Genomic DNA, 25,443 nt, shown 5'->3' with positions numbered 1-25,443 from the left:
CTTCTTACTAGTGTGTGTGCTCTTGAGGGAGGGAGTGTGAGAGTGTGAGGGAGTGAGTGAGTGTGTGGACGTGAGGAATCAAGAGGGTGAAGCTCTTCACCATCTCCTCTTCTCTTTTCCCCTCTCTTCCCTTCCCTTCTCTTACCTTGCATGTGGCTATGGAGAATGGAGCTTGGAGATGGAGGAGGCTTGAGGGTGCTTGAGCTAGCATCTAGGATTGTGGGGCTATCGACTTGTGTGAGGGAGGAGGCAACTCATTTCGGCATCAAGGTAAGCTCACTACACCCCGAGAGGATCGACGACGCGTCGGCTAGGTGAGAGATAGCCATGAGAGCTCGCTTGGAACACTTGAAGCAATAAGCAGTCCGTGGGTCTTGGCGATTGAGTGAAAGCTCCCACACATCCAAATTGGATAACACTTTTAGAGTCCAAATGCAATATAAGAGTCATATCTATGATACCAAGGTCTGCAACTAAAGAAGCCTAACCATAGGGCCTCTTTGAAAGCCTCAATGGTTGCAATGTACTTAGCCTTGATAATGGACAAGGATGTGCGTTTTTGCACCCTAAACATCCAAGAAATAACACCTTTAGCAAAGATGAAGACATAGCCAAAGGTGAGCTTCCTACTGTCTGCATGTCTTGCATAATCTGAGTTTATGTAACCCATGACTCCAGGGTCTTAACAGTCATAGCAAAGGCACAATTAAAAAATGTCCATAAAGTATCTCATGATACCCTTCACGGTATCCCAATGTCATCTACCAAGTGTCGCTATATAGTAAGCCACAACTCTCACTGTAAATGCTATGCCAAGTCTAGTGGTGATCATGGAATACATCAAGATGCCCATTGTAGATGCATATGGGATCTTGGCCATCTTAGCCCTCGCATCATCTGACTCGGGACAATCGGCCTAACTCACCTTTTACATATGGGACCGCTCAAGTACTTTATGAATATACTCATTTTTTGACAAATAAGAAGTCCCCTAGAGTGATTGCACATAACGTGCATACCAAAGAGCATCTCAAGGTTGCTAGGGGGCTTGTATATCGTGTCCTCTTTGTCAAACATCATGATCTTGTATAACAAGCAGATCTTGGGCCACTACATCATCAACAACTTTGTAGACTATTTAAGTGGGGCTAGTAGCTTGGTTATACATAGTAATAGGATATTCCTCTTGAAAGATCACCTTGCACACCTCAATCATTGGCTCTGGTTGCTTACACATTTTACCCTCATGAAAGGCAACATCATGGTTGTGGATAACCTTTTGAGCTTGTAGATCCCAAAGGTGATAGCCCATCTCACTTACATCACCATATTGAAGAAAGATGCATTTGGATCCAACTTGTTGTACTGGTCTTTGGGAATATGGCAAAATGCCCCACATCTAAAGACTTGCAAATGGGCATGTGAGGGAGGTTGTCTAGACAAGTGGTCACATTAGGCCGTAGTGCCATAAGATGGGCAATAATAGGCACGAAAAAGGCAAAAGGAAAGTGCAAGATAATGAAAAATATTCTAATGATCTTTGAATTATTACTAAGTCCAATGCGAAGATAGAGGAGATAATTGCCTTGGAGTATAGTTATAATCATTATATACTTGCTACTTTATCACTTAATGCTACTCAGTTGATTGATGCTTTATCTTCTTACTCTCAGTGTTGGCTTCTTGATTTGGGGGCTTCATTTCATGTTACCCCACATCGCCATTAGTTTCATAGCTACTGTATTGTTATGCGTTCTATTAGACTAGGAGATGGCACTACATTGGCTATCATTGGCATAGGTGATGTTAGATTGTAATTTGGTATTGGTACTCCTTTTGGGCTCCATGTTGTGCATCATGTCCCAGCTTTGACCAAAAGCCTTATCTCAATTGGACAGTTGGATGATGATAGGTACCACATATATCTTTAGTAATTCTACATGGAAGATAACTCATGGGAGTTTTGTTTTTGCTAGAGGTGCCAAGATTAGTAGCCTGTATCCCTTGCTTGTCTTTAGGTTTGTTGACTATGTTTTAGATGCGATCGATCTTCCACATGTATCTCTCTGATATCATTGTCTTGGGCATATGTCCTTGGAAGGAATGAAAGCACTTACTTGTTTGCATCATTTTTCGCCTCTTTATTACTCATGTTTTGATTCATGTGATCATTGTCTTTATGGTAAGTAGACACGTAACTCTCATAAAAAGTCTAGTTCTACGTGAATTGTTGACCCTTGTGCATCCATATGTTTATGGTCCCATGCCATGCCAAAGTCATTAGGTGGTGAGAAGTACATTGTTACACTAATAAATGATTATTCACGTGTAAGGTTTGAGCCTATCTTATTAAGTAGAAATTGGATGTTTTGCCTACATTTCAGTGCTTTTTTACTATGGTGAATATGTCTCTAAGGCATTTTGATAGCTTTGTAATGAGAGGGGTATTAAGCATCAGTTGAGTGCTCTCACCCTAGAATAGCATTGTAGTGTACATAAATAGGACTATTCAAGAAAGAGTCTGTAGTATGCTTAGTTAGACAAGCTTACCACAAAACTTTTGGATCAAGACTATTTACTACTACTTTGTATCTCATTAATAGATCCCCATGCATTGCTCTTAGTGGTAGAGTTGCAATGGAGATATGGTCTAGTAAGCCTCCCTTGTATGCACACTTATGAGTTTGGATATGAGGCTTTATGCCATATTTCCAAAGAAAGTGTAATAAGTTGGATTCGAAGTCCATCAAATCAATCTTTCTTGGATATGGTGATGTAGGTGAGATGGTCTATTGCCTTTGGGAGCCACAAGCTTAGCAATTTAATGGATATGAGACTAGAGCATGTGATTGAGGTACATAGGGTGATCTTTCAAGAGGAGCCTCTTATTATAGTATAGCCAACCCTACGTAGATGGCATGTTGCAACTACGGATGGTATTATAGCCTAATATATGCATTGTTGTGTAGGATCATGATGTTGGACAGAGAGGACAAGTTGTGTAAGTCCCATAGTGAGCTTTGAGAAGCTCCATTGGAGCCTCACATCCTCTTGATTGTTTTAATTCCTCTATGTATTATGTCATGGTTAAGAGATATGCTAGCAAGTCTCTCAACTATGATGAGGCTATGTACAAAGGTCATAGTCACTCTTGGGAGAGGGCCATGCAATTTGAGTATGATTTATTGCAAAAAAACCGTACATGAAATCTAGTTTCTTTGCCCAATGGGGAACATGCATTGCTATGCAACTAGGTGTATAAGTTGAAGAGTACTCCTAGTCACCTCAAGCTAGTATATAAGGCCACATTTGTTACGAAGGGTTTTAAGTAGAAGAAGGGAGTTGATTTTGATGAGATATCCTCTCTTGTGGTCAAGATTGAAGGGAGTGAGTCTTGAAAAGGAAGCACAGAGCATAAGCAAGAGCTATGGTGGAGGGAGCAAGAGCAAGAGAAAGAAAGAGACACAAGGTGTGGGAACTCCAATAGTCATAATGTGTGACCGACCTTCCCTTTATTCAAATGTCACTAAAAGAATAAAGAATAAAGCGACAATGATGGGTATCCACCACTTGCAGGGTGTAGATATGTGGGCAATTAATACACGGTGCGGGTATTGTCAGTGTAACTAATATACAAGTGGCTAGGCATAGGCACCTTTACCCCCAAAAACCTCCCACTTAAAGGAAAATTGCCACTAGTGGGGAGAGAATAAGAAAAAGTGACAAAGTACAAATGTACATAAGTACAACAAGATGAGGAAATGCGTCCTCTCATTCAACACTCATCAACTTCCCAAGGAAGACAAAACACTCCGTTGAGAGACTTTTAGTGAGTAGATCTACATGATTTTGGTTAGTTGTTGAGATCTTGAATAAAGCTCAATGAACTTGTCCTTAACAACCTCTTGAATAAAGTGGTAACACACCTCAATGTGCTTTGTCTTCTCATGGAAGACCGAATGATTGAATATCACTCATAGAAATCGAATGCAATGTAGGAACCTCATTAGTAATGCCAAGGTCTACCACCAAACAACTAACCAGAGAGCCTCCTTGCAAGCCTCAATGATGGCTACAACATAATTTGCCTTTGTAATAGATAGGATAGTGTATTTTTGCATCCTGGACATCCTTCTCCAGCAAAGGTGAAGGTATAACAAGAAGTGGACTTCCTATTATCTACATGACTTACATAATTAGAGCCAATGTACCACCCCACGATTGTTATATCCTGGCCACCATAATAGATGCACATAACTATTGTGCCCTTTAGGTACCTCATGATACCCTTGACATCATCCCAATTCCATCAGCCAAATGTAGCCATATAGCATGCCACAACTCCCACTGCAAATGTTATGTTAGGGCAAGTGGCTATCATGGTATACATCAAACTGCCCACTATGACATAGGGATCTTGGCCATCTCGGCCTTCTACTCATCACACTATAGACAATCGATATGGCTAACCTTCACATGAGAAGGTAAAGGACAATGAGTTGGCTTAACATCCTGTAGATGAAACCACTTAGGGACCTTTTGGATGTATTGCTTCAATGATAAGTAAAGGAGTCTCTTAGAGCGATTGTGTGTAATGCGCATTCCAAGAATATGTGAGGCATGTTCCATGTCCTTCATCCCAAATCTCTTCTTGAGTTGACCTTTCAAGGCATCCATCTCATCATGAGCACTCATAGCAATCAACACATCATTCACGTAGAGTATGAAAATCATAAGGCTGCCAGTATGAGCCTTCTTCTTGTATAAACATGGATCCATATCACTATTACGGGAATATCCCTATGAATGCATAAAAGTGTCTAACTTGTGATACCATTCCCTAGATGCCTATTTAAGGCCATAAAGGCTCTTTTAAATTTGCATACTAGGTGGTGCCTGCTTCCAAGTTCTGCAAAGCCCTTAGGGTGCTCCATGTAAATTTGTCACTAAATTGATTGCTTATTACACATTCTCTATTTAGTATATTTATGTCAATAAATTAATGACTCACTTTTCTTTAAGTGTTGATGATGATTTAGCATGGCCATGAGACCATTCAAAGACCAATATTCCTAGTGTATCACTTAATGGGGTGATCAAAGCACTGTGACGGGGATATCTAGTACAAGTAGTACAAGTTATGAAGGGGGAAGGAAGTGTTTGTCAAGAGTAAGAGTGTACATAAGAACCAAGGAGTTACATATAAATGAAGATGGATTGAGTTCTAAAAAGAGGAAGTGCATTAGCATTGTGTATATGTATTTATGTGTGCATCCGGGGATGCTTGGGAATGCTTACTTGTGTGTAATGAGCATTGCATTAATTTGGGGTCATCCTCTCCCTTACACGTCAAGGTTTAAGGTCTTTTCTCTCAATGAATTAATGAGAAAAGTAATTCTTTCACTAAGAAAAATGAGAGAGGTAATTCTCTCACTAAGAAAGACGAGAGACGTGATCCTCTCGAAGTGAGGAGAGAAGTGATTTTCTCTTTCTAAGGTCTAATATGACACAAGCTTTTATATGGAAGTCAATCTTAAGGTTGAGGCCTAAGGCAATCTAACGAACTCTCCTTATCTATGGCTCAAGGTGGTTGCATGGACCATAAGTTAAGAATAGAGTTTAAAAAGCTGCTTTTCTTAAAATAGACATGGTGAATCCATTTTTAAAATATATTGTGATAGAAAGCCGATATCTAAAAATGGCCCATGTAGGTTATCAACAACAGGTGAGATCTATAACTTTTGTATTGGACGTTTTTCCATCCGCTCGAGCAACACACAAAGAGATATTCCAAAATTGGTTCTATATAGAGTAGGTCTTGGAATGGCCACATCTTGCATGAAGATCAACCTTTCCAATCTTGGCAGTTAAGTCTCTCTCCAAGAAGAGAAGCTCTTGGAGCCTATAAAAGGGAGGCTCTCCTTGGGTGTGGGGGAGGTGAAGGAAGCATCACTTTACATTCATGCAAGAGGAGGAGAGAAGGTGGTTCAAGTCTTACAAAGTGCTGTGGAAGCTCTGCTAAAATCAAGCATCAAGAAGAGAGCCCTACACATATTGTATAGGAGGGAATAAGAGAAATCAAGAAGATCAAAGGATCCAACTTTCGAGTTGTGCAAGTGCTCACTGATTGTATACCATGCAAGGATCTGTGTAAGTTCAAGCTCGCCAACCCTCAAGTTGTGCAAGTGCTTCTTGCGGAAGCTCTGCGGAAATCAAGCTCCAAGAGGAGATCCCTACACATATTGCATAGGAGAGAAGGAGAGACTCAAGAAGGATCAAAAGGTGCCAGCTTCCAAGTTGTGCAAGTGTTAGCTGGTTGTATACCGTGCAAGGAACCGTGATCTTATTCCCAAGATCTACAAGTTAAGAACTAGTTTATGTGTAACAGAGAAGCTTGCTCCTTATCAATAATATAACTCCACAAGGGGGGGACTGGCCCATCTTCCGGGTCCCTAGTGTGTTGTCAATCTCTCTATCTCTCTCTCTTTCTCTCTACATCTTTCTTTTCTCTCATCTATTCTCTCTTTGCACTAGCGTAATATTCATCATATATCTTTTAAGTATATAAGACGGTTGAGCATGTATCTAGGATCTTATAACAATGGTATCAGAGCAGGTCTCTTTGCTTTTCTCAAAGTAAAGGAGATCCTTGCAAGAAGAAGATAAAGATCGCAATTGATGAAGTGCCTACAAGTGAGCAATTACAGGCTCAATTGATGGAGTATTATAGCTTGTTGGGGATTCCCGAAGTACGTCAATCGATTGATAGCTTAAGGGCAAGGGAAGAAGCTACTTATGAAGGACCCGATCCTCCAAAAGATGGTGATACTAGAGGAAACACCATTGCACCAATTGATGGTGAAGGTGCAAAGCATCCAATTTCTGAGAAGCTTCCTACAACGAAGAAGGACTTTCAGGTCAAGAAGAGTAAACAAACCTCACCTCGAGTGAGGCAAATAAAGAGGAAGTCATCTCCCTTAGCAACCAGCTACTCCCCTGATTAAAGTTCCTCCTCCTCCTCCTCCTCATCTTCTAGTTCCTACTCTCTTGGTTCTAAGTCTCATGCAATCCGCAATGGACAAAGAGGGACCATAAGAGGAGCAATCTTAAGAATACTAAGACTTTCAAGTTTGGGGATAAGGACATAAAGTTGATTCTTACTCCAGTAAGAGAGATCCTGCTAAGGTGTTAGCCTTTGTTAGGTAATTTGAAGTTGCTTTTTCTGATGGTAATTTCTTAGAAAAGTCCAAGCTCAGGCATGTAGGCATGCACTTGAAAGACATCGCTAGTAATTGGTGGTTGACTCTTGTTTTGGAGGAAAGGAAACCTACGACTTGGAAAAAGTTCAAGAAGAAGTTTTATGCTCAGTTCTTGGCTCCTGATTTTGAGAATGATGTCAAGAAGGAGTGGGATTGGCTAGGCTAGAAAGAACACGAGAAGGTCACTAGTTATGTGGACAAGTTTTGGTCTACTCTTCTCAAGGTTGCTCCCTTCATGGAGATCAGTGATGAAGAGAAGAAAGGGAACTTTGAAGTTGGCCTACTCCCTCATTTACATAGAACCATGAAGGTGTATCCACATGAAACCTTATCTTGCATGATGGAGTTTGTCATCATAGTTGAAAGTTTGCATACAAGGCCTATCTTCTAGTCCCTAGTGTGTTGTCAATCTCTCAATCTCTCTCTCTTTCTCTCTACATCTTTCTTTTCTCTCATCTATTCTCTCTCTGCGCCAACATAATATTCACCATATATCTTTAAGTATATAAGAAGGTCGAGCATGTATCTTGGATCTTATAATAAAATCTCATGATGCAAGTCCTCATGAAGAAAAGTTGTCTTAACATCCATGGGATAAAGATCCAAATCAAGCTAAGCAACCAAAACTAGTACCAAGCAGCATAGGGTAGTCATCTTCACAATGTGAGAAAAGACTTCATCAAAGTCAACGCTATGCTTTCACTGGGCAAAGGAATGAAATCCTATGTATGATTTTTTTGTAGTGAGTCATACTCTAACTACATGGCCCTCTCCCAAGAGTGACTATCACCTCTGCACATGGCCTTATAATCTTAGATAAGAGGCTCACCAACATCTGCCACCATAACATAATCTATAGAGGGCTCAAATTGTGCATGCTATTGTCTATCTCTAGTAGACCACCTCAAAAAAAGTTGTGGGGCCTTTACATCCTGTGGAGCATTAAGGATCTGGGCCACTAGAGCATTGGCCACCACTGCTATGCGTTGTCTAGCTAGTTGTATAGTAGTGGGAGGCTCCTCCTAAAATATCATCTTGCATACCTCAACATCACGCTCATGCTACTTATGCATTTTCTCTTCATGAAAGCCAACATCATGGCTGTGGAGAACCTTCAGAGCTTGTGAATCCCATAGGAGATAGCCCATCTCACCTACATCTCCATCTTTTAAAAAACTTTGAACGTTCTCCCTTATCTAAAGACTTTCCCTCTATTACCCTTACACATCATCACAAGAAATTTCTATCACATCATGCAAGATATATGTTTCATCCTTCTATCCTCATTAAGTCCATTGTTCACTCTCTCTTGTCAACTAGTGGAATACATTGGAAATTATTTGATGGACAACCCCAATTCTCTACGAGATGAAGACCCCTCACATCCACCTTTCTCTCACGAACCTTCCATTTTTTGTTCTCATGCTCTCAAGCGCTCATCCATCCAAGCATTTTCTAGCTCTCTTGGTCACTTTCAATACTACAATGTTTGCCAATCTCTCATCTTGCATCCTAAAATAGAGGACTCTATCTCAATTGGAATAACAATTGAAGAAGGGGACACCCTTCATACTCTACATCTCGAGGCCAAAGATGACATTGTATGTGGCCTCTTTATTGAATTATGTTCTTCAAGACTTTTGGATGGTACTTTAGTGCCAAAAAGATGGCACAACCTTGTCACTCTCTCAATTGACAACATGGATACTCCAATTGTTCCTTATCAACACTTATTGGATATCTTTACTAACATTCAAGGTCACTCCCTCATTAGGTACATTGTTTCCACTTCTCTTACCTCTCTGAGTACTGTCCTATTTTCTTATATTTGTCACTCAACATCTAGTCTTTATTGAAACTCCACTTTAATCTCAAGAACACATACTGGTTCTTATCCTACACTCTCTCTATGGGCTCAATATCCTCATTTTGTTATGCTCACACACACACTTCACTTCAACTATGTGCTACTATCTCTTGAACAAATGCAATCACACATACTCTTGGCTTCCTCCTACACATTCGAGATTCTCATAATGTTCCAAGTTCACATAAAAATCCTATCTCCTTAAGTTCCTCATTTTTACATCACTACCTCTCAATGTGGAATCCTAAATCCCTACACATGATGTTATGCTACCATCACATTCCATCAACACAATGTTTATTTATCTCCTAGTCCATCAAATCATCATTTACTTTTACCCTATCCTATCCAACCATACACATAGTTACCTTCCTCCTATAATAATCTTGCTCTAATTGTATACCCAAATCTCAATCATTAATCTACCTTACATGGCAACAACCTTATATATCACAAGTACTCTCTCTTCCAATTTCCTCTCAATCTCATTATGAAATGGTCCATCCCACACTTTACCTTGATCATCATCTATAAATTTTATCTGCTCAAAATGGCCAACTATCTTGGTCTTCTAAAGGAAGGGAAAGAAATGGATAAAGTACAAAGAAACGAGCACATTTGCATAAACTACTTTGTATAGATAACATAGCACATTGGTACTAAGTATGCTATTATTGAAGATGTTATGTCCAACTCTTGGAGTCCTTTCAAAGGTAATATCCTTGAAATACCTCATCAATCACTGGCTATTTTACATGCCCATATCTACAAACATGTTCTCACCATTGTTTCACTCCACCACTATCAAGTACAAATTGCAATATATAATCTATCTACGTGATGAGCCGACTTGTTAATCAAGTCTATCATGAAGCAAACTATGGTGATTAGATCATCAAGGTATCCCTCAATCAAAGCCCATAGATCTTCATCATCAACTTACATCCTTTAAATATTGCAAGCAAAGATTGATGTATATCTCTTGCAACAACAAGGACAAGGTCTCATGCTATAGTCATCATTGTAATTTGACTTCTCTTGTAGCCAAAATAATTGGCAAAAAGTATTTGTACTATAAAAGAAAATTCTATTTTCTTTTGAGAAGGGAGGAATAATGTTGGAAGATATTGTTAACCTTTTCTAGAGAGGGGGAATATTAGAATGATGATATGTACTCATATGAACATGTACTTAGAGAATATTTAGGAAGACAATATCTAGATATTTAGGAGAACTAGATAAGATAAATCTAGAACATGTGGAGGATACTTCACTAAGAGAACCTACCATATCCATACCTTTATTGTATATATATGTGTATCCTCAGCTATTACAATGCAAGTGTGATTCAACCAGTGTGTGTTTCATTCTCCATCTCATTGTCTCATTGTCTCTCTCTTTCTCTCACCATCATTTTCACTACAAAACAATCCTTCCAAAAGACCATCAACTATGTAAAGCTCAATTGTATGGAGGCCAAGTATAATGTCATCAATTATGGCATCACACTCACTTGAATCATTGTTGTCAATTTAGGGGTGCCCATCCTATTACCACAACACACAGAGCCATCTATACCAGCTAGGGATTTATCTAAGGACAAAACCCATGCTTGAAGTGACCACCATCACCAATGCAAAAGAGAGCCCTCATCTAGCAAAAAACACCCCAAAAAATACATAGGGTGCTTCTAAGGGGCAGGGCATGGCATAGTAGAAAGAGTAGGAGCCTTAGAGTAGTTGTGTGAAGAGCTTAAAATGGCAAGGCCAATGCACTCAAGGCCAATCAGAAACTCCCAAGATAGATTAGAAGGAATGCAAGATGAATACAAAAGGTTCTTGATGGAGTTTGAAGAGTAGGCTGTGAAGCTTCAAGATCAATCAAAGGAGTGTGACATAATACTCAAAAAACTTCAAGAGAAGTAGATGCAAGAGCCCTAGAATCAACTAAAAGAGCATGACTCGGTGCTTAAGAAGCTCTAAGATCAACTAAAGGAGCATGAAAAAACACTCAAGTAAATTCAAGAGAAGCAAGTACATGAGCTGAAAATCAACTAAAAGAGTGTGACTTGGTATTTAAGGAGCTCTAAGATCAGTTAAAGATGCACGACACAACACTCAAACAACTTCAAGAAAAGCAGGCAGAAGAGCTCCAAAATCAATTATAAGAGCATGACTCAGTGCTTAAAAAGCTCGATAATAAGATTAAGGACCAAGAGATAGTGATGAATAAGCTTCAAGATCAACTCAAAGAACAACACCTAGCTCTCAAAGACCATAAGGTAGAAGAAGCCAAATCAAACAAGCACCTAGTAGAAATCAATCACACTAGCTCACACTTATTGCATTTAGAGTGGCCCAAGAGAAGGAAAAAATAAATCTACATGAAAGAAAGGATCTAGAGCATCACTGCATATATAACCAATGTGATGCCACATACATAGGTCTATCATCTTGACATGGGTTGTAAGCATAGTAGAGAAAACCATAAAGACCCTACAACACAATCTGGACAAAGCTCTCTAATGACCTAGGAGCAGTCTTGAACACAAAGTCCAAATGAAGATCTAAAAATTTGTCATGGTTAAGTAGCAAGAGCTATGAAAGCTACAAAGTTTGCTTGCATGCTAGCCCATAGGATTGGCCTCTAACACCTTAGAATGCACGGGAAAGATTTTAGAGATTAACCTTATGATGAAATGTCCAACCAAGGAAGGCTTGATGAAAGGCTATGAGGATTCTGAACTAAAAGCAATAGGTCTCATACAACTCGACACACCCTAATGAACCTCTCCCATCATCTTGGAGCTACCCATAGTCGTGATGCTTTGTATTGATATGCCATAGTTACTAGAATTTGACACAAGGGAATTAGAAGAGTGCCCAATGGAAGGAGAGTAAGACCTAGAGTAGAAAGAGACTTAGATAGCTATGATTTAGACCTTAAGAGCTTAGTTAGAGAAAGTAAAAGAGAACCTTATCCCCCCTGAGTTTCTCCACACATAAAGAGAAAGAGAACCCTCATATGAATACATATGAACATTCCAATGAAGTGATTAGATGCAAGAACAAGGGAGGAGATTCATTCCCTTGTGTCAAATTCTAGTAACTATGGCAAGGACTAGTTGAAAATAGAATGAAACTCATTCAAATGCATGGGCACACTAGCTCTTTTCTTCGTATGAAGGTCCATGAGCTATTTCAATCAACACATACGTGAAATAGGACTTTGCTTGTCATAAAGATTGCATATCTTTTTCCATAACTATCAAGCATTATCCTTAGGTGTCACAATATTGAAATAAACCTGTTTAGATAATGATAAAATAAGAGTGGATTTACATAGCTTATCCAACTCATCCCAAGTATCTTGATGAATGCCTTTAGGATTTACATTCTTGGTTTTCAAAGGCCTAACCTACTTCTTTTGAACCACTACTTGCCATATTTGCATCTTCCAATAGGTGAAATTTGTGCCATCAAGATTTTCAATATTAAAAATAGTACTACCATTTGAAGAACCAGCCATAATGATAGTATACCAATGTAAAATCTAAGAGAATGGACTGGTATAAGTGATTGCAAATTAGCCTGCAAAACTTAGCCAAAACAAAGGCAAAATAGGAGGGAATACCAATATATAGAGCGATCCACCGCTACAAGCAATAGACTACCAAAGTACAATGTCTACTCTCCAAAAGAATATTAAAAACTGTAACTTCAACAATGCTAAAAGAAAGATAGTGGTATATGTCAAAATCCAACAATGGGAAAATAGCCAAGAAAGCAAACTCCCACTACTAGGGAAATCCAAGTAGCAACCAATGGGACACAAAATGCAATTAGCAGTGACTTAGCATAGACCAAGTACCAAGGGCTGTCACAAAATCAAATTGTCAAGTAAGCCATACATCCCATAAGCACATACATCAGTGACAAATTATTGATAGAGATAAGTGTCGATGTCCAAAGTATACAAAATCAAATCAGCCCACAAGTGAAGGTAACTGTATCCAATAGCATAAAAGAGAGCATATATTATTGGAACCAAAGCCGGAATGCAAAGTGAGCAAGCAAACCTCAAGACATGTACATCAAAGCATTCGGAAAGCCCAATTGCATCATAAATACATTTAGGAGCATAAGTATCCAATAAAGCTTCAGTACTCATCATAAGTGAGTAAGCATAAAAGCTCAAAGAAAGTGAACAAAGGCCAAGCACATCAAATGTGGTTCAAATCAAAGTGCCAAAGTATGTCATAACCATATCTAGTTCATATATCAAGGTTAGACACCACTATAGATATGTAGCATACTTGAAATACCATGTAGGCACAATAGGCATTCAAAGCATAAAGCTCACTGTTGTATGCTTGCTATCCAAATTGTTATGACACAAATAAACATCTACAAAATTGAGCTAATCAAGCTCTAAACAATAGCATCCCAAAGCATAACCATACCATATGGGCACCAAAATAGCATCCTCAAAGTATCAAACATGCATTATGGAATTTACGATTTGCTGTCTAAACCAAAACTATTCTATTTTGTGTGGAACAAAGAATCAAAAACTACACAAAATCAACTCTATGAGTACTTAAATCTATAGTTGTTGTTGTGATATTCATTTTTAGCTATAGAACACTTGAATTCGATGTTATATGCAAAAGTTATGGTCAAAATATGAAAGTACTATCAAGCTACCATAGTTATCCACCATGACTTCTATAAAATGCTATGTATCCATTTAAAATATATGGAGTGGCTACTACTTAGCTCAATAAGCACTCAACAATGCTCAACTAAGCTTGAGAAGCTCCTCAACCATCCTTGAGTAAGCTCAAACAAGCTGGGAGAAGAAAAGATGATTTGATGCATACATCAAGAGGAAGAAACAATGGTTACCATGAAACCTTTAGTTGAAGCTTTGAATTAAAGTTGAAACAAAATATGAAAAAGCTTATTGAATGGTTGGCTTTGATATCAATTGAAAGATAGACCCTCCAACAATCACAATGTGAAATTGGTCTTCCCTTATTAAATAGTCACTAAAAGAATAACATGATAGTGATAGCTACCCATCACTTATACTGTACATGTGTGTGGTCATGGTGTGTGAAGTAAATACATGGTGGCAGGTGCCTTTACCCCTAATACACATATGATATTTTTCTTAACCATGCAAAGTTATATATACTACAAAATGCCCTAAAGGGTGAAAGGTGGAGCAAGAGTGAGAGCACATGTAGAAGAAAGATGAAAAAAGAGCTTTAGAGGTTCAAGGAAGAGAGAGCAAGATAGTATATGGAAACTCTAACAATCACAATGTGTGACTGCCTTCCCTTATTCTATTATCATAGAAATAATAAAGAATAAAGTGATAGTGATGGATGACTATCACCTATAGTGTATATGTATGCGAGTATTATGTACAAAGTAAATGTAGACGACTAGGCATAGGTGGCCTTTAGCCCCCATCAACCTCCCACTTAAAGGTAAATGTGCCTCAATAAAGAGAGAACAAGAAAAAAGTGACAAAATACAATGTGTACATATAAGTATAACATGATGAGAAATAGATGCCATCTCATCCTATGTCCATGCCATCTCATCCTATGTCCACATCAACTTCCTAAGAAAGGCATAATGTTCCATTGGGAGACTTTTAGTGAGCAAACCAGAAAGATTCTTGTTAGTCGAGATCTTAACAAGCTCTATTTGCTTGTTTTCAATTGCCTCTTTAATGAAGTGATAATAGACTTTAATGTTCTTGGTCTCCACATGAAAGATCGGATTATGTACCAATTGGATGGTACCTAGAGAGTCCAAAGGTAATGTAGGAGTCATAGTCATACCAAGGTCTACAACCAAATGGCCTAACCATAAGGCCTCCTTGCAAGCCTCAGTGGTTGTAATGTACTTAATCTTGGTAGTAGACAAGACCGTGCATTTTTGCACCCTAGACGTTCAAAAAATAGCACCTCCAATAAAAGTGAAGACATAGTTAGAGGTGCATTTCCTATTGTTTGTATATCCTACATAATTAGAGTCTGTATAGCCAACGACTCTAGTATCCTAGCCACCATAACAAATATTGCTTAAGTCCATAGAGACTCTTTCTCAACTTGTAAACTAAATATTCCTTGCCCCTTTCCACAATGCCTTTAGGATGTTACATGTAGATATCCTCATTCAAGTCCCTATGTAAGAAAGCTATTTTCACATCCATCTAATGAAGCTCCAAATCTAACTATGCAACTAAGGCCAAAACCAAATGCAGGGTAGCCATCTTGACCATAGAGAGAATATCTAATCAAAGTCAACTCCCTTTTCTTGTTTAATGCTCTTTACAACCAGAGGGGCTTTGTATGTTGGCTTAAAGTGACTAAGGGTGCTCTTCAACTCATATACCCACTAACATGGCAATGTATGTTTACCAGCTTGTAAGGAAACTAAGTCCCACATATGATTTTTTTGCAATAAATCAAACTTAGACTGCATAGCCTTCTCCCAAGAGAGACTATCACCTTTGGGCATAAGCTCCTCAAAAGTGAGAGGCTCATCAGAATCTACCACCAAGACATAATGCATAGAGGGCTTAAAACAATTAGGAGGATGTGAGGCTCTAGTAGAGTGTCTCAAAATTGATAGTGGGCCTATACTACTTGTCCTCTCTATCTAATATCATAATCCTACACAACCGGTGGATCCTACACCACTACATCAACCAACTAAAAGTTATCTTATTGGGATTGACTATGCTATAGTAAGAGGTTCCTCCTGAAAGATCACCCTACATGCCTCAAACACTTAGTGTGGTTACAAATGCATCTTATGTTCATGAAATATAACATCATGTCTACTACAGATAACCTTTTGAGGATGTGGATCCCAAAGGCGATAGCCCATCTCACCTATATCACCATATCCAAGAAAGATACTTTTGATGGACTTTGGATCCAACTTGCTATGTTTATATTTACAAATATGGTACAAAATCTCATATCTAAAGACTCACAAGTGTGCATACAAGGGAGGTTTACCAAACCATACCTCCTCTGTAACTCTACCACCAATAGCAGTGCATGGGGATCTATAATTTAAATGAACTATAGCAGTAATTGCCTCAATCCAAAAGTGTTGTGGTAAGCCAGCCTGACTAAGCATATTCTTTCTTGAATAGTCCTATTCATGCACTATGCAGCACCATTCTATGGTGAGGTGTAAAGGCAAGTCAATTGATGCTTAATACCTCTCTCATCACAAAAATGCTCAAATGCCTTAGAGATATATTCACCCCCATTATCTGATTATAGGTATTTTAATCTATATCCAAATTGATTCTCAAACATAGCAAGACAATGCTAAAACATAGGCAAAACTTTTGACTTTTGCTTTACGGGATAGGCCCAAACATTTTATGAATAATCATCAATGAATATAGTGAAATACTATGCATCACCTAATGCCTAATAGTGCATGGGACCAAAAACATGTGAATGCACAAGAATCAAATCATGAGTAGTCAAGAGGCCCTAAATACTGCAAATGGGTTAGGAATTTTATTCCTCTAAGGGACATATATCTAAGATACTCCCAAGATAGTGATGCCAAAGAGATACATGTGGAAGATTGGTCACCACTAAAACATGATCAACAAATTTAGATACAAGCAAGGGATATAGGCTAGCAATCTACCTTTAGCGAAGATAAGGTTTCCATGTATAATCTTTCACTTAGAATCACCAAAAGATATATGATACCTATCATCATTAAACTATCTAGCTGAGAAAGGGTTTTTAGTCAAATTCAAGACATGATGCACATCATGCATCACAAATGGAGCATGAGTACCAAACTACACTCTCACACACCTATACCAACCATATCACTTACTTGATCATCACCCAATTTAACTGAATATGTAATAGTACGACAGGTATAAAACTAATGATGATGAGGGGTAACATGAAAGCAAGCCCTTGAATCAACAAGCCAACATTGAGAGTAAGCAGACTGAACATTAGTCAACTGAGTAGCATCAAGCAAAGAAGTAGTAAGTATGTAATCATTTGAACTGTACTCTAATGTATTATCTCTTCAATCTTAACAGTGGACTTAACAATGTTGCAATCATCAGAAGACTTAACATTATCATGCACTTTTCCTTTGCCTTTTTCATTCCTATCATTGAGCATTTTATGGCGCTATGGCATTGTATGGCCCTTTTTTGTATAATAATGATAAGTAAGAGAGGACTTAGGACCACATGATTTAGTGTGCTGCTATTCATGAGATTTAGACTTGCCCCTATAGGGGATGTGAGTCTCTACCACGATGGTCACCTCCTTTACTATCATGTCTACCTCTAGTTGTATGTGCATAAGAAGTACTAGCTATATCAATGTTCTTCCTATTCACATCTTCTGTAAGCAATGTGCTCTCTATATTGGAGCATTTAAATCCATTTTTAGGAGAATTAGTACTCATAGTAGTATGAAGTGTATCCCAAGACTTAGGAAGTGTGAAAAGCAAGAACAAAATCTTTATGTTATCCTCGAATTGAATGCCCTATGAGATAAGCTAGCTAAAAATGGAGTGAAACTCATTCAAATGAGTGGACATGGGAGTTCTCTCCTTCATACAAAATTCCACAAGCTTCCTCAACTAATGCAACATGAAGCACGAATTTGATTGTCATAAAGGTCACATATCTTTTTCCATAAATCATAAGCACCACATTCAGTTGCAATAACATTAAAGTAAACTTGCTTAGATAAAGACTAGATAATGGTGAACTTGCATAGCTCATCAAAATCATTCCAATTATCTCTATGCCAATCTTTTGACTTTATTTCCTTGGTTTTCAATGGCCTAACTTGTTTCTTTTGCACCAATACCTATCAAATCTAGGTCTTTCAATATTGGAAGTTATTGCCATCCAACTTTTCTATGTTAAAGACAACACTATAATAAAAACATTTGAAGCATTTTCCATCATGTTTGCCAACCAAAGAGAGTACGTGCTATTGTAATAACAGTAAATAAACCCCAAAACTGAGCCAAAAAGCATACAACAAAGAGGAAGACTAAGCCAATATATTGCTATACAAGTAATAATTACTAGAATATTCAATATAAGTATTTGCTCCCAAAGAAACTACTCAACTCTAAATTTGAGCATGGCTATCCATAAAACTATAGTAAATGAATGTATAAATGTAGACAAAAGATCAAAATGTAAAGTTGCCACTACCAGGGATATCCGGATAGCAACTGAGATATAGAATGCAACTAATAGTTAGGATAAAGCATAAACGACCAATGTACCAAATGTTGTCAGATAACCAAAGATGTTAGATATATTGATACAATCCCAAGAAAAAGAGTAGAATGCACTTAGCAAACTATGCATAAGAGATCTCTAAAAGCAATAGAGATATACCAATTTGCAACTAGCTCATTGCACATGAACAGTGAAGCTCAAGTAATAACGAAGAATGCATTCAAACATGATAAACCCATCTAATAAGAGGAAGTATTGAGTGTACAAACTAAAGCAAAATCATCCCACAATCATCAATGTTTACACGGACAATGTATATCGAAACCAATTGAGCATATGTACATAGGCAAGAGACTCCCACTATCTCGAATAAACCAAGCTCTACAATGAAAAATATCAAAGTTCTCTCCCCCAAAAAATCAAATCTAAAAGGTTGAAGAGCAAAATAAAGCTCAATACATGTGTCTCATAATATTTGGGTGCCAAAAGACACGCATCAATACATTCGGAAGCGTACACCAACAATAGGCCTTCAAGCTTGTAAATGGGAAACCACTAAAGCAAATAGCCACTATAAGTATGTATCCACCAACAGAGCTCAAATCCAAAGCTTAGAGCTCAACATAAGCATATCCAGGCATGATATTCAATGCCAAGGATCAATACATACATGCAGCATCCCCAAAGTGCTTGTGTGTATTCAATACATAAGCCTTCATAGTAGTGAATGCTTGTTGCCCATACGGTGGGTATAACAACAAAGGAACATTCAATGACAAAGTGGTTCAAGCTCCAACAGATCCAAAATCATTTCTGGAGCATCAATACATCATTCGAGCATAATAAACTTATCCCATAAGCATCACTAGAGCATTACCTAAGAAAATATTGGCTGCCCAAATAGTGAACAACACATCTATCATGAACAATAGGTCAATGGGTAACCTCAAACACTCCAAACGATGCTCAAGATGGAAGGCTTCAATACTGGGAAGGTAGGCAAGCAAGTGACCACTAATGCTAGAGCTTAGTAGGTGTTAGAGGAGATGAATAATGTTAGGAATAGGGGTAGACAAACTGGCATAATTCATGTTAGCTACTCCCAGGGGTTCTACTGCCTCTAATGAGTTCAAAGCTCACTCAACAAGGCTCAAGGCAATGTCTGAAAGGCCCTTAGCAAGCGTGGAATGTATGGAAGAGATAGAGAAAGAAATGGGATTGATACATATCTCAAAGAGTGGCTGCCATGAAAACTAAGAATGAAGCTCTCTTCCCAGGTTGAAGTGAATGTTGGTGAAGCTACTCAAATGCTCACTTTGATACCAGTTGAAAGGTGGAGCAAGAGTGAGCGCATAAGCAAAAGCAAGAGCTATGGAGGTTCAACTAAGAGAGAGCAAGACAATATGTGGGAACTCCAATAGTCACAATATGTGACATGGCTTCCCTTATTCTATTCTCATAGAAAGAAAAAAGAATAAGGTGATAGTGATGGGTGGCCACACCACCCATTGTGTATAAATGTGTGAGTAGTACAAACTAAATGTAGGTGGCTAGGTTTTAGGTGGCCGTTAACTCCCAACGGAGGGAGAGCTTCTAGCATCGTGTCTAAATCTATGTGCATCAATGGGTAGACCAAGGGAAGCAATAATATAGATAGGAGGTGGCTACTAGATTAGAAGGGGAGCTAGCCAATGTTAATATATCATAAAGTCTCCTAACAAATAGAGTAAGAGGGAAATGATGCAAAGAAAGGTGATATTATAAAAGTGTCTCAAGGATATTAGGAGGATAAGGGGAGTAGACAATCCATGGCTTAGATGATGAATATGATATTGATGACAAGATGAAGGTGGATCCACATGAGAGTAGCACTACAAGGTTGAGAAGTAAAAAAGGCGAGTGAGAACATGCCATGTAATAATTGTGGTAATCCTAGCAAAAGCAAATTCCTACTACAGACTAGTCACAGAGAAAGGAAGCAAGAACACACCTAGCAATAGTGGTAGCGAGAGGTAGTAGTGGCCAGAAAGGATGTAGCTTGTTTGTTTATTTTGTGACATGATCACTAGGTCTTACCTCAGTAATCTTAATATATTGTGGCTATTACAAAACTCTAGGCATTTGAGGATGATTCATTGAGTACATGCTCGTTAAGGAGGACCGATATCACACATTCTAGTAGTTGTAGTGGCAACATATACATGTGAAAAAGAAAGATAAATAATAAGTTATAATTATGGAAATAACTCAATGCATAATGCATGCTGCTCATGAAGATGGTGAAGTAGAGGAAGTTGCATGCAAAAACCTACAAAGTAGTCTAGGATGAGGTGAGAATTTTTTTGGAAGATAGCCAATATTTCTTTAGCACACACGAAACCCCAATGCCAAATCTCAAAATCTCATATGTATATAGGTGTTGGCTAAAGCACCAATGTGGCAGTTGTGGGAGATGGATAGAAGCCTCAAGTTACAATGACTAGCCGATGCCAACATGAAAAGAATGTCAACATGACTAAACTTGCTACTATAAGGAATTCATGTAACTTTGCTTTGCATGGATCTTGCATGGAGGAATTTGTAAATCCATTGAGGGTATTGTCCTAGACGTGAACTAGTCACTCTTGTTCATTAGTGACCAACTCTACAAACTCTAGCCTAGTGTATCTTGGCAATAGTGGCTATAGAATCTCAAAATGATAATGAAAGGAATGTGAACCTACCATGAGGTGGTTACACTAGGTACTAGATTGATGTAAGAAGTGGTTAGCATTGTCTTTAACAATCCCCCGCACATGTGCCATAGCCCTAGAGTCAAATAGCTTACCATTCTTCTTCTTGCATTTATTCAACCCTCTAGAGGAGCCCTTTGATATAGAAAAGTTTGTGCCTTAGTTAACAAGATTAGTTCTCGATGTAGGTACATGATTGAGAATATGAAAGTTATTAAAGCCTCTATCAACAAAGTTGATGCCATTCCCAATTAATAAAATCAAATTTGTTGTTGGATATGGTTGATACCTTGAATGTTGCCTTCAAACAACAGAAGGAGCACCAATGAACTTGTAAAGATCTACCTTGTATGTCTGGTAACCCTCAAAGAGTAAGGAATTGAGCTTGGACCATTTGTTGCATGAATCAACAAAGAATTTACTAGAGGGTCACATATTTTACTAGTAGCCCTTGCCCCAAGGTTGGATAGCAATTGCATATTGGCACATTCAATGTGCAAATAATTGTTTTCTTTTTTCAGCCAATATGCTACTGTAGGAGGGTTTGGGCAATGCCAAACAATAGATAGCTTTGCATGGGGTTTGATAAAGGGGAACCTCCATGAGGTGAAGTTGGAACTAGAAGGGCAATGAGGTTGAGGTAGATTCGCCCCATCCTTGCCCTTTTCTTCTATGGAGGCAATAGGACCTTAAGGCACTCAGGATGCTTTTTGCAATACATTGGCATACCCCAATTGAACACCTTTCTACAACCAATAATCCATTTTTGTCAAAAGTGTAGGTCTATTAAAGCTTATCCATATAAAAAAATCAAGTGTATCTATCCTTGCTCATATCTGAAGGTGTTTACACTTTGTTGCATCCCAAGTCCCAATAATTGGATGTATAAGGATGAAGCATCCCTAGAACTTACTTATTACATAAGGCACTTCGAAGTTCATTTATGCATCTTCATACACAAATGCATCTCAAACCATAAGGTACTTTGAAGTTCATTTATGCATGTGCATACACAAACACATCTCAAACCAAAGCTTGAGCATTATCATGGCCTACAAATGAACTCATATATTCTTTATAAAATTGGGACATATGTTTTATGCCTTTTTTAGTACATAAAAGAGTTGCTAAGAGTCCCTAATCCCTTCAAATTTGAATCTATCAAGGGTTATCTTTGAGGAGGTGAGAGGTGAAAAGGCACCTCCACCTTTCCTTCTATGATTAGACTCCATGTGCCTAGGCTGCCCATGATTAGTAATGTAAATCTTTTAGTATCTTGGGTTAAGATGCGCACACCCTAACCCCCTTTTTCTTGATCCTCCCTAGGTATCATAACATCATGCTATGAAAGTTCCAAGAAGATTAAAATAATTGCATAATCAATAATATGAAATAGAGAGTGCAATTGAAACTCAATAAGAATGTAAGATACTTATAGCCATCTACCCATTGATATCATAGGAACTCATTGCAAGTTGCAATACTCCATGGATTTTAAAGCGAAGGCTTGGATTCTAGAAGAAACATAAGCAAGTAACCTATGCCCAAATAGTCTTTTCTTGGTTAAGCATTGATGAAAGAAGGAGATATTGAAGTGTAACCTTACCCCAATGCTCCAATGTACCTTCGTGTGAGTTCTTCGAGGATCTTTACCTTTGTTGGAGTTGATGTCTCCACTAGTATCTACCTCCATCTATGCATGTTCCTAAGGTCCAACATCATATCCTTCAACTTGAGTTGCCTCCCTTCTTAAGGTAGAAGCTTAGCCATCTTTAATCAATGTGTAGGGCCAAAGTAAATAGGCCAAAAACTATGTCATATGAGTTGTTGTCTATTGGTTTCAAGCTCTTAATGGCCATGTTAAGTAGTCCTGATCTTGAAGAGGGGATTCAAGAGCCAAGAGAAAAGAAAAATGTGCCATGTGGAAGCAAGATTGGTGGGCCAAGGTTTTGTCTCCAATGGACTATTTTTCAAGAAAGGAAGAGAAGAGGTGTTCTCCTATCAAACCCTAGCAAACACTAGAAAATGCACGTCTAAGCAAGAATGAGGTAGACAACGAAAATTTTTACCAAGAACTTCAATGGTTTCTCATTATTCCCTATTAGAAACCCTAAACTAGTGGAAGTTACTACCAAACAAGTGAAATTTAGGCATTCCCCCAAATAAATACACTCATTTATAAAAGTGCCAACATAAAATTTGCCAAAATTTAGCTTCCAATATGCATTGACATAACCATCCCTAAGCATTATGGAATCTTGCTAGTTCTTGTAGATTGCAACATTTCTCATGGAAAACTCATATAAAGAAATACTTTCTATGGATGTGATTGAAGCTAGGCAAATCTACTACCAGTTTAAATAAGAATGTCAGTTTAGATTTGTTTAGATCAAGAACCAAGCTCTAACACAATGTAAGACACTAAATCTAGCTAAATTAGTAATCCTTTAAAATAGGTATAGATAGCCCAATATATGCTTCATTTAGATTGGATCTTGTAAAAGTCCAATAGCCATAGCTATAGTAGCAACTATTTCAAAGGGAATGAAGTATATAATGAATGGGATCTTGGAGCTCATTATCCATTATGTAGTATAGGATTGAAAATTTGCCTAAACCCAAGTTTCTTTGTCCATCATACTAAGCATACATGATTTTCAACAAAATCTACATTGCTGTTGTTTAATGATATCGAGATGATATCTAAGTTTGATCTTGACATCATATGTGCTTGAAGTTAATACGTATAGTACTTTGCATTTTTTAAGGAATTTGAAAAACTAACAAGTTAAACAATGAAGGCTCTGTGTGTGTGTGTGTGTCTCTCTCTCTCTCTCTCTCTCTCTCTCTCTCTCTCTCTCTCTCTCTCTCTCTCTCTCTCTCTCTCTCTCTCTCTCTCTCTCTCTCTCTCTCTCTCTCTCTCTCTCTCTCGTGCTTCTTTCCCAACCATTCCTTGTTTGTTAAAATGCATTTACCACTACCCATGTTATACATATGATCATCTCACTCTTTAGGTAGATGTTTGGCCATTGCCATCCAATCCTAGTGTGTTCGTGTTCTTTCAATAGTTCCCTTTGTTTAAAATAAACCCATGGGTTAGGGCCAATAAAGATTTAAGTTGTTCCTCAGTTAAAGGATTCCCTCTAATCTTTGTGGTCTAATAGCATGGTGGATGCTTGTAGAATGCAAGCATACTTGTAGCAAGGTAGTGGATGAATTGCAATAACGAAGATTATATTTGCATGAGACCCCTTGAATATGGCCATGGAGAAAAGATTTAGAAAACAACCATTGTATATAGTACATGTACTTGACATTTGTGTAATACTTGCTTTAGTAGACATACTTTGCACACAAAATCTTGAGGCACACTCAATCATAATGACTCTACTAGACGATTATAGTCTTGTCTTAGTTGAAACTATGCATCAAATAAGGGAAGTAATCTAGCAAGATGATGATTTCAGTACCCTTACCTAATACAAGTAAGGCATCTGGGAGGACACCAAATATAGGAAGGATGAAGCCACCGACAATGCCTGGGCCCAAGACGGCGAGAAGGAGCTCACTGCCCTCAGACAAAAGCTTGGCGGCTCGATACAAGATGTAGCCATAGGCCAGCATGAGGAAGAGGTTCCCAAGGAGAGTGTGGGTGCATGGAAGGAAACCATAAGTAGCGGCACATTTAGTGTTGTTGGTGGATGCGGTTGCTTTGAGGGAGTCTTGTATGGTGACGTATGATGTTGGGTTATGAGCGGCGGCCGCTTGCAAAGCAGGAGGATATGGCGAAGAAGAAGAAGAAGATGATGATGATGATGAGGCGAGCTGAGGGGAAGCAATGGACTTCAACTGAAAGGCGGACGTCGACAAGCCATGGGATGAAGTGATGAAGAGGGTTAAGAGTAGTGTCAGAGCTGAGCAAGCCATGGCTGGCGCCAGCTCCGCTCTCTCTCTCTCTCTCTCTCTCTCTCTCTCTCTCTCTCTCTCTCTCTGTGTGTGTCTGTCTGTGACTGTCTGTATCAAGTCTCTCAGAATCTTTGCGCCTTGCCTTGCCTTTTAAAAGCCAGCTTCACCCCCCGCTCGCAAGCTGCACCCACTCGCAAGCGATGCCCGCTGGTCTTACCTCGTTTTCACTCAAAACAAGCGAGCTCGACACAGTCCATGATAACGATACCAACAGCCGCACACAAAGCTACGTAACCTCAAAAGGCCCACCCAAAGGTGGTAAAATATTTAATAAGAGCCTTGTACCCTCTCCACTTTTGGTAAACCGCTCACTCCATACCTCAAAAGACCC

At 38.6% G+C, this 25,443-nt stretch overlaps 1 protein-coding gene across 1 annotated transcript in view; it reads right to left on the bottom strand.

Annotated features, from left to right (window-relative positions):
* Positions 1–25,153, bottom strand: part of LOC148021052 (sodium/calcium exchanger NCL2-like) — a 96,993-nt gene extending 71,840 nt beyond the window's left edge. The window contains exon 1 of the mRNA XM_087698897.1: positions 24,623–25,153. Within this exon, the coding sequence (XP_087555023.1) occupies positions 24,623–25,073 (451 nt within the window). The 5' untranslated portion in view covers positions 25,074–25,153. The remainder of the gene's footprint in view (positions 1–24,622) is intronic.
* Between the last annotated feature and the right edge of the window lie 290 nt (positions 25,154–25,443).

This window comes from Lygodium microphyllum, chromosome 18 (genome assembly GCF_053477565.2).
Source record: "Lygodium microphyllum isolate KBCC chromosome 18, Lygodium_microphyllum_v1.1.10, whole genome shotgun sequence".
NCBI lineage: Eukaryota > Viridiplantae > Streptophyta > Polypodiopsida > Schizaeales > Lygodiaceae > Lygodium > Lygodium microphyllum.
Note: the sequence above shows the minus strand (reverse complement) of the source record. Positions and strands in the feature narration are given on the sequence as shown.